The 10947-nt window shown below is 40.8% G+C and overlaps 1 protein-coding gene across 1 annotated transcript; it reads right to left on the minus strand.

The window, feature by feature from the left end:
• Nucleotides 1-1316: 1316 nt before the first annotated feature.
• Nucleotides 1317-10947, minus strand: PPP1R15B (protein phosphatase 1 regulatory subunit 15B). The gene is made up of 2 exons (XM_007166166.2): nucleotides 8425-10947; nucleotides 1317-5447 (listed from the first exon to the last, which is right to left on the minus strand). The coding sequence occupies exons 1-2, from the start codon at nucleotides 10330-10332 to the stop codon at nucleotides 5226-5228; spliced, it is 2130 nt and encodes a 709-aa protein (XP_007166228.2). The 5' UTR covers nucleotides 10333-10947; the 3' UTR covers nucleotides 1317-5225.

The raw sequence follows: 10947 nt of genomic DNA on the forward strand, positions 1-10947 counted from the left end.
TGTATAATGTGCCAGCAACAGTCCTAGGCTGTGAATATAATTTTAAAAGGTAAAGATAGTGGGAAAAAGGGGTTGGAGGGTAGGGTGGTCAGAGGTCTCTTGGAGATGTTATTTGAGATCCAAACAGTCTTCTCATGATGAAATTTGTTTTTAAAAACAACCATTCCAGAACATATACCTAGATGAGCCTTTTTCAAAATTCTTCTGGGACTCCTCTCTGGTTTCTGCCTTCAAAGCCAATGTGTGAAGCCCATTAAGAAAAACAGGCTTACCTCAAAGCAGCATAATCCAGCTTTAGTACCACCTCTTTCTTTGACCCTAAACATCTTTGGGATATTTCTTAAAGTTAATCCAGTCTCAGTGTATACATTAACCTAACATTTTGGTGGGGAAATGTGCAATGTGTCTTCTTGATGGATAGTATTGCTAATGAACACACCTCTGGCAATTGTGCTGTTCTTTTGCTGTGAAAGTCTTCATCCTTCTTCTTCTAGGTAAGGATCTATGAAACAGTCGTGAAAATAAAATGTTCAGCAAACAAAGGCAGGAGGAAAGTGGAAGAAAAGGATAGTACTGAGACAAAGGGAGGGGTAATGGATTGAAGAACAAAACCTGAAAAATTGCTCCAAAGCGTCTTCGCTTATAGTTCAGCTTTCTAGACCTATGTTCTCATTAGATCTCCAGGGTATCCTCTCCCTGGGTCAAGCAACCCACTTTCCATAAACCTAGTTTCCCCTATCTTTCCCTGGTGAAATTAAGGAGTCGGCCAATGGTAAAACAATGATGTGACTCAAATTGTTACACAGTACTACCACCTCCACCATGTTCTCCATTCCACGTGTAAAATTATTTCTAACTTCCCTGGTGTCAAAACTGTCACTAATATGTATTAATTGAAAGCATTATAGGTCTTGTATGAATCCTCAAAGTGAGCAGGGTTAGATCTATTTATCCTATTACACCTATTTTTGCAGAGCTTGATATCATGCTGCCTTTGTATTTTAAAGTCATAATTAACCAATAAAAACTTAGTCTCAATGGAGCAAATCCAGGGAGAAAAAGACTGGTTTTTTGTATTGACCAAAGCATTCAACTAAGTCCATAAGAATCCTAAGAACCAATGTAGGTATATTCCAAATAGCCAACATTCATGTCATAATCAGTTGAATGAAGAAATATCAAAACCTCTTCACGCACATAAAAAGAAATTGTCTCTTAGCTCAAAGAGGTATGCTGAGCAACATACTTGCCCTTTAGAATGTACCAGGATGTCTTTATATCTCTATATTACTTTTATAAATAACATGAGAAAAAAATGAAGATATTTCCATTTTTATTTTTAAAAGGTACATAAAGGAGGGTCCAAAGGAAGTCTCCAAATGAGACCAACAAACTCCCAAATCTGTGTATAACTATCAAAATTTGAGTCAGCAATTAAATATTTGCTTTAAACTTTCTATTAAAGTAGAATAAAAAAGAAACACAGCACAACTTCTATAGGGGTATCAGGATAGTCATAACAATAAATCTGGCTTGGTGTAAACATGACTATTATTATATTTTCTCCCCTTCCTGGGGAGACATAGCCAAAAATGCTTAAATTAACCCCAAGATGGTAATAGAAGTATAACCTGGGCCGTCAATTCAATTTGTACTAAACATTGATTTATCTGCAACTAAATGTTAATTTCTTTCCTTCCAGTTCAGAAATACACCTTTAATAATTTTTCATTAGCTTGGAAGATCCAAATGCCTAAATTAAGAATGCTATTAGGCCTTAGTCCATGAACAGGCTTGCTATAGCCCAAATGTCTTTTTTTCAGGATAAGTTTGTTTTTTCTGATGTTACCATCACATTTATTCAATATCATGAGATAACATCATGACTTACAAATACCATGGTTATCATTAATAATAATGCACAAAATAAAGAAACAGAATTCCCTGATACTTAGTAGAAACACTATGCTAATCCCAGAATATGAATTTACTGCTTCTGTGAATACTGTTTATTTTACTGTTTTTTTTTTTTTAATAATTTGTTTTTATTTTTGGCTGTATTGGGTCTTCACTGCGGTGCACAGCCTTCTCATTGCGGTGGCTTCTCTCGTTGTGGAGCACAGGCTCTAGGCGTGAGGGCCTCAGTTGTGGAGCATGGGCTCAGTTGCTCCACAGCGTATGGGATCTTCCCGGCCCAGGGCTTGAACCTGTGTCCCCTGCATTGACAGGAGGATTTTTACCCACTGAGCCACTAGGGAAGCCCCCAATTTTACTGTTTTCTTTGCAGCAGAAATACATAACTGGGGCCAATTTTAGAATCAAACCCCCAGTCTCTAAGAAGGGCATTTCATACTCTTAAGAACTAAATTCTCTTTTCTAATACCAAAATGTGGTTTACAATTATAATATTTATCCCCTTACCATTCCTTCTGCTTCAGTTAGGTGTGGTGTAATTTCCATGTCACATAACCTTTTCAAACCACATAAATTTGTGCAGCACCTTTGAAGTTTACAGTGCTTCTACAAAAACACCTGATTTAATTCTGGAAATCCTGCTCAGTAATACTGAAAATAATGTAAAATACAATATAAAATTGAACCAAAATATCTTGTAACATTTAATAATTGCAAATATATTTATTACAATTTACAGATTAGCTAACAGTTATATACACAAATATAATTTTAGCTATAAAGTCCCAACAAACTGGTTACATTTAAATCATTGGATCTGTAGAAGCCAATTTAGATGTCTTCTAGTCCCCTAACTTCACCTTCCTTAAATTATAAAAAAATAAAATCTGATAGTTTTGATTTCAAGTTAAAGATGACGAGATGGTGTTATCACATTTGAACACTCAGAAAAGGAAATTTTACTTGTCTGTACAAAGCCTTTCATATGCTACATTGATACTTAAAGCACCGTTGCAAGACTTTTAGGTGTGTAAAATGTTTAGTTAAAACTTCCAAGGATTTTAAGACTGAAGGTTTAACTTTGTTCCAGCAACTAGAATCGGAAAGAAACTGGTAAGAATTCTGTTTCTTCCCTTGTCCAACTTTAAAGTGGTCCCTTTTGTCCTTATCACCACCTGATCACCTTTTAAAGGAGGGTAGTAAATGCGAGAACTCTTCACCAAGCTTTTACGTATTTGGTAGTGAGGCTGGAATCTCAAGGGAACAATTCTCCAAAATCCAGTAAATGTAAAGATATCCCATTATTTTCATATATGCAGAGGTGCAAGATTTCAGAAACACAAAACACAACCTAAGTCTCTGAAAACAGTATACTTCAGTCTGGTTTTAAAAGAATGCCTACACATTTTCAAAGTTTTCTTTTCAAGGCAAGTGACACCTTCTTTCCAACTGACACAGCTGGTGTTTGAAACTTCGCGTATTTCCATGGTGTTATACCAGACTCTATAAATGCATTCCCTGTGATTACCTAAAATGCAGGGGCACAAACCACATTGAAAAAGGGCTCTGCAAAAAACTGACTTTTACTTGTACTCTCAGTGTGTTTACGTATGAATATATATATACACATATATATACATATTAACACTAGAGGCAGTTCTTAGAGCAAACCAAACAAATAAAATAATGACCAGGTAGATTATAAACTGAGGTAGTAACCCTGCAAGCACTTCTGATGAAAAATTTGTCCCCACTCTGGAACAACTTCAAAATTAAGAGGTCATCTATTCTATTCATGTTTTCCATTACCTGTGATAGGAGGCACATGAAATAAAAATAGACCATTAAGGAGTTGGTTAACATTCCCTCAACCTAACAAATGCACACCATGTAGAACTAGCTAAATAAACCAAACACAATCAGTCACTGCAGAAACTTTGATTCAAAAGTAAACTTTGGTCAAGGTAAATCTGGAATATCTCATTTCTTTTTAGTTTTTTTTTTTTTTTTTTTTGCTTGTAGTTTGCTTTGGAAAATGAACATTGTCACTTTTGTTTATTAAAGATACCGTCTTTTTTCAAGTGGAAGAAAAAACAAAAGTAAACTTTGGGCTGAAGATATTAAGACTTTCTATTTGTTAAACCTATAGTTCTTTCCTGAAACTATAGGTCTTGCCATTACTTCTCTCACTATTAAAAAAGGAGAACACCATAAACTTGGATATTGACTGAAGTCTACATTTTACATTTCAAACTGGAAAATTAAGAACTGCCCATTTCCAAGTTCACAGTGCCATCCTGACAGGTTTTAAAAGTGACGGTGCTGAGGCATGATATTAGTAACACTGGTTTTCTTTTGAGAGCACATACAACAAGACCAAACTGCTCTGAGATGTCTCCTATCTTCTTCCTAGGAAAATTTTAAGCTTTTAAATTTAAAAGCAACTATGATGCAATTATTACTTCTGCTGTCTTTTACAACAATTTCTACCTGTTGAAGACACAAAGAACCACCCAAGTGGGAACTATAATAACATATACAGAATCTTCTTCAAAAAAGAGTTTGCACAGAAATTAAGTATATCAGATGTTAAAATTTGGCAGAAATATGCAGCTTTCCCAAAGTAACAGAAAGTACTGCACATATAGGTTTTGTGGCAGTCCTTGGAAATATCCTAGGTAGAGCTTAATCCAGAAATAAAAACCCACCACACATTTTCAACCAGTCATTTTTAGAAAGAAAAAAAACCCACAATGACACAAGATAATGTACTTTAAGTTGGTAGTACATACAAGGTTATTTTCTTAGCCTTGAAGTAGAAGGGCCAAATTACTGAAATAAAAAAATATAGAGAAAACATAACAGCCCATTAATTTCAGAATGTTCGGGGGGAAAAAAGAGCCCAAAGTTTTTAGACAGGTACACGTAATTTAAATTAGAATGAAAAATGGGCTTCGAACCCTATAAATATTGTTTCCCAAGAAAATAAGTTTTCAAAGTGCAAAACTACACCATAAGAGGTCCCCTTTTCACTTCAACAAGCAAACAACATTCAAAAACAAATCCAACTAAACAAAAAAGGAGGATTAGAAATCACACCGTCTCATCCTTCATTTTCAGGGCTTGGCTTCAAACCTGTACATTTCTGAGTGGGATATGTTGCAAAAAAATATATATTAAATTAGGTCACTGGATCCAAGTTGCATATCCTCTAAGAAAAAAGTCAAAGGACAGCTGCCAATTTTTGTTTTTAAAAGAAACCTCTCAAGTAAGAGGTAGTGTTTGCTAGGGCCAGAGGCTGTCACATCATCTTAACATTGCTCGAAAACATTAAGTCCTTTGAAGCACATTTCCTGGAGTCTATTAAACATTTTTTCTCTGTGCTCAAATGTCAAGCAGTATCCAATAGCGTCTTCTGTTTCTTGAATTCGTTTCTGGAACCTGCATCCATCCCGTGCAAATTCTTCCCATGGTCCTTTTCGATCCTCATCACCACTTATATAATACTCAGTAACTTCTTCAAGGAAGGTTACCTATAAAGATATAGACTAATTTTAATCTCAAATATAACAGAAGCAAAAGGAAGGAATGAAGGGAGGAAGGAAGGGAGGGAGGGAGGAAAGGAAGGGTTCTAACTGACTAGATGACACCTGAATAAAACAGTGGGCAAATGTCCCTTTAATTCCTTTCTCTTTCTCCTTCTCTCTCACACAACACACACACACACACACACACACAAAACACCCAGAGTCCCATCCCCCATCCATTATCCAGTCAACCCCAGACTACCCCCTCCTAGTTTTGGTGTTAAAAATGAATCCAGATGGGTAAGTGAAATTCTTCTGATGTTATTAATCTTTACTTTTTTTAATCCTTAGGGAAATCAATTCTGTGATACTCTTCCAAATGACAAATGTTTCCAAACAAAATATTTCAGAAATATATTCCTGGAGTCAATGCTTTTATTACAACACAAAAGCTTTAACAAGATCGTCACTTATTTCTATTCTTCCTTTTTCCAAAAAAAAAATTTCACTTTTCAGTGCTTTCCAATTCTTGAAGCATAAATATGTAGTATTATTCTTATATTATTACTTTTGTAATAAGAATACAGAAGAGAGCTACTTAGTAAACAAACTGCAGTAAAATTAACATATCTTTAAAGTTATGTTACTATAAGAGAGACTGTAGTTAAGATAAAAACCCTCTTTGTATTCCTCCTCAATATGTATCACTACATATACATGAAATTGAGAATATTACAATATACATGATCACATGTAAGAGTGACAGTCCCTTTTAATCCCTACTTAATTTCTAATACAGAAGTTTCTTTTTAAGATATCAAACACCAAAAGTAAAAACTTGTTTTAAAATACGTTCAATAGTTACATCAGCTAATCCCACTGTGACCTACTACTTTCATTCCCTTTACATCAGGCCAAGGAATGCCCCCAAGGACAATTAGTAGGTATGTAATACCTTAAAAGATATTGCATTCTAGTGTTACTCATTCATTGTGTCACCAAGATAAATAACAACAACAAACATTTATATAGTGGTTATCATATGCCAGGCTCTTTTCAAAGTACTTGGCAATTTTTATCTCAATCATCATATCAACCCTATAGGGTATGTATTACTATCATCTCCATTGTACAGATAAGGAAACCAAGGTAGGTAGGTTAACTGACCTGTTCAAATCACACAGCTTCTATGCATGCAATAAGGATTCAAACCCTGAGTCTGGCTCCACAATCTGCATCATGTTATGCCATGACACAAAGCATTTTAAACTCCCAGATCTGAAAGCCTTATTCTAAGAAGTAGGCTCTATCCATTATTCCCATATACCTAAAGAATGGCATGTAGTCAAAGGCTATAAATAATTTTACCATATCTCAGACATAATCTTTTACAAATGTTGCTTCTAGTTCATAGTAATAGTTGAGACACATCTCCTTGACTCATCTCAGTCTTATTCAATGAGCAAGCTAAAAGGAGGCATGAGATTGGCCTGAGGTCCCTGAACAAGAAAGAGCTACCATTTTAAAGGCAAAGCAACTAACTGTGAGTTTTATCTACTCACCTCATTTAAACCGTGCAATAATTCATACAATAGTTATTATTATTATTATTACTTCCATAAGATAAATAAGTGAATCAAAGCCATGAGAGGTCAAGTTACTTCCTAGCTCTGGCTGTCTTCCCAAATCTCTTGGCCCTAACTACTCAGGAGTGGGGAACAAAGGTCTCCAGGTGCCAAGTGCTCCTTCCATTGCCCCACTTCGCTTCTTACCTATTCACTAAATAGGTCATTTTGTCAGGGACCCTTTAAAAATATAGAGGAAAACTCTTTGATGACAGCATTTACAAAAGTGTAAACTGAAATTTAATTTTTAATATGCCTTATTCTGCTTCTATGGCTAAGACATAAGATTACCACCATTTAGGGACATCTTCTACCCCTGGAAGAGTTTCAAAGTATTAAGTTGGTCATTTGGAGCCAGTGGATGGTTCTTTCCACTTGAAACTTTGATGCTGCAGAATCTGAGGTCAATAATAATTTACCTACAACTTTCTCTTTCCAAATATAAGTAAAGGTAACTGAAGAAACTTTCCCTTCACAATAAAAGATACCCTGTGTGTTTGGGGGGATCTCTCTCCAATTAATAACTTCAGCTGAATAAACAATAGAGAAAAAAAAGCAATTCAAAAGACTACCAAAATAAGGTTAACTTGACAATGTGTTGAAAGAGTAAAATAAAATGCTCCGTGAAGTTTTAAGACTAGCCTGGGAATAGGAAGCAACTACTCAAGAAAACCAAATACGTGACCATCATTGTTACAAATGATTATTAACCTGCAGCTGGCCAATAATAACTAGTACTGCTTTCTCAAGAAAAAGCAACACTATTTTCTGTATTGTTTTTGACTGTCAATTAAAATCCCAAATGTCCAAAAGTTTTTAATATTGAAATTAGTATTTTCTTTCATGGCAAACAACCAGACAAATATGACTTGCTACTTGGTACCATCATCCCTTTGGGTTCTAACAGACAGGAATGAAGACACTGTTACCATGTAACTACAACACTAAGTGTCTGCAAACACCACATTTATTACCATTTAAAACTCTATGGCTATAATAGGATCTTCTCAATCTCTAGAATTAAATCGTGTACACACAAGGTTTAATTTTTGTTTCTTAAAAAAAAAGTGAAAAGTTGAAGCTTGGAGGAAAACAGTCCAGAGCTGCCAATCCAAAAGAAAACAGCACCTTCCAGCTAACATCTATACAATGGCACCTTCAATTCGGACAGGAACAACACTCTAATGAGGGAAGTGGGGGGTGGGGGGGAAGCTCATTTCTCAATCCAAGTATAAGAGCTTGCAGTCCTTCCTCAAAAATATGCACTGTTATGCCTCCAGGAAAGTCATGCTGATATCCTTAACCACATCAGAACAGGCAATACAAATTATCAGGCATGTTAAAAGAAAGAAACAAACCTTTTTTCTCTGGATGTGTGTGTGTCTTTCTCCAGAAAGAACCCCACCCTGTACCAAGTCTGGACATTCACTTTCTCGGCTCCCTGACAGTTGCACCTTACAGGAAAGTAAGGTGTGACACTCAGAAATGGCCACAATAGACTCAGATGGCCTCTCTGAGTCACGACAGCCTTCCCAATTTTTCCCTGATGTTTGAAAAGGAGCCTTAAAATTTAGAAGGTTGTAGGGGTCATCGGAATTACAGAAAGAGTTCCACAGTTTGAGACTCTCTGCTTCATCTGCACTAGATTCCCAGTCATCTTCTTCTCCAGAATTACGGTCAGGAGACTCAGGAAGGCTTGCAGTCCGGGGAGGATTTTCTAGATTAGACTTGTCAGACAAATCCGTCTCTGAGCCAGAAGGGTCTCTGGGAAGAATTTTGGCAGCAGTCTGAATTGTTGCTGTGAAGTTTTGGGGGTTATAAGGATCGACACTATAGAAAGAGTTCCAAAGGTGGAGCCCTTCTGAGTCTTGTTCAAGGTCTGATTCTGAGAGTGAGCTATCGCTATCAAAACCATCATCCTCAGCGTCTTCATCCCAGTCCTCACCTTCTGAATCAGAACTTGTTTCCAGGTCACTGGCTGCACCTCCCAAAATGTAATCTATCAATTTGTTGCTACAGGCTGGTCTGGCAGAAGTGGGAAGGTCATCGTCTATGTCTGAGGAGTCAACTACACTTACTTGGTCCTCTCCAGGCTCCTGCTCCGTAGGAACCTCACAAGTTAGACAGCCTTCCGAGGTGCCCTGTCTTTCCAGAGCAAGGGGAACCTCTTTAGTTAACAATTCTATTTTCTCCTCAGTGGGTTCCTGAGCGGTTCCCGGAACGGCTCCAGCAGCGGGAACACACTGTGTTGCACTATCTCTGCGGTGCCTCAGATCCATCCGGAGCAGGCTGTGCTCCTCCTCCAGGCTGTGGTAGCCATGATCTTGGTCAGGGGTGGGTAACGCTTGGCCCTTGCTGGCCTGCTGAAGGAATTCCAGCCGCTTCATGCGAAGATGGTGGATTTCGGGCAGCCCTTCTCTAGAGAGAGGCGCACATCCCTGCCACGAGACGCGAACCATCTCCGCGTTGAGCGGCTGGGGATGAGACGGGACCTCATCCAGGCAGCCGCTCTCTGAGCTCAGCGCCTGGAAATCGACCAGCTCGCCACTTCCAACGCTGCTCTGATAGCTCAGCTCTACCCGGGGCAGGCAGTCCAGATAGGAGGGGTTCAGCAAATAGGAGACGACGTTGGCATTGCTTAAGCGCTGAACGTTGAGAGGCCCGGAGGGCGAAGGGCCAAGTTCCCGGCCGGAGAACAGACTGGCTTGGAGCTCCACTCCCCACAGCTGCTGCTCTAGGAGAAAAGCGTGGGCTGCGGAGTCCAAAGTTCCTCCCCTGGCTTTAAGTTCCAATTCCAGATCTGGGGACGAGCACTGCCAGTGGATGCCCTCCTCCAGCCAATCGAGGGGAACGGCGGCCGCGTCAGCCGAGGGGTCGAGCCGCAGCGAACTCAGAGATTTCGGCGCCGTGGGGGCGGCGGGTTCCTCCCGGGCCCTCAGGGCTCTCAGCACGCTGTAGCCTCCAGCAAAATCTAGCCATCTGGTCGGAATCATCCCACCGAAAAGCTGGCTCCAGATCAGCAGCTTCTGAAGCAAGCCGGGGAGCGGCGCGAAGAGTTGGGAAAGCACCTGCATCCACGAGCTGCGCCGAGCCTCGGGCGGGGGACAAGAAGCCAGTTTGAGATCCCCGGAGTGTTCCGAGGCAGGAGGTGCGGGGAACTTGGAAGTGCCTGGTCGCGAGCGCCGAGGGAAGAAGAAGGGCAGCCGGAACCGGGAGTCCGCCAGCGGGGCGGCCCGTTCCCGCGATCCGTCTGCTGCCGGCTCCATCTCCGCGTTCTCGGCAGTCTCTCAGGGAGGAACGCGGAGCTCAGCGGCGGGCGGCCGGGAGGGACTCCAAAAGGCCTACAGAGTCTCAGCCTTGCCCAGCGGCGGAGTTGATGCCCCAGGCCGATCCCCGGGCCAACAGAAGAGCCACAGAGGAGAGCGGCTTCGGCCGCGGGCGGCAGACCACAGTCCGGAACGGCGGGCACAGGACGCGGCGGCCGAGGCGACATCCATCCTGGCGGAAAGGAGGTGTCCTAGTCCTCTCCAGCCCTCTCCACCATAGATAGGAGCCCTTCCGCGGACGCGGCGGCGGCGACTTGCCAGGAGAGACGGACCGTGGAAAAGCCCCTCAGCTAAGCGACCCCGGAAGGGCTGGGCCGGCGGGCGGGTGGAAGCGAAGCTCAAAATGGCCGCAGGGCCAGCGCCGAGGCAGGACGCCTCCAGGCAAACGGACGAGACGAAGGATGGCGGACGGCTACGCCACCAGCTCAGGGCCGCCGAACGTCACTCGCAGGATCAGGCGGGCGGGCCTTTCCGCACTCTTCCTTGTGGCCGCTGATTGGCCTCGCTCAGGTCCCTGTCGGCTTCCTTACTCTCGGTAGACGCAGCTCGCGCGAG

Source organism: Balaenoptera acutorostrata, chromosome 1 (assembly GCF_949987535.1).
Source record: "Balaenoptera acutorostrata chromosome 1, mBalAcu1.1, whole genome shotgun sequence".
Classification (NCBI taxonomy): domain Eukaryota; kingdom Metazoa; phylum Chordata; class Mammalia; order Artiodactyla; family Balaenopteridae; genus Balaenoptera; species Balaenoptera acutorostrata.

Coding starts and splice junctions, on each gene's coding strand:
- PPP1R15B (XM_007166166.2), bottom strand. CDS start 10,332: ATGGAGCCGGCAGCAGACGGATCGCGGGAACGGGCCGCCCCGCTGGCG. Junction 5,448..8,424: donor CACACATCCAGAGAAAAAAG/GTTTGTTTCTTT, acceptor ATATCTTTATAG/GTAACCTTCCTTGAAGAAGT.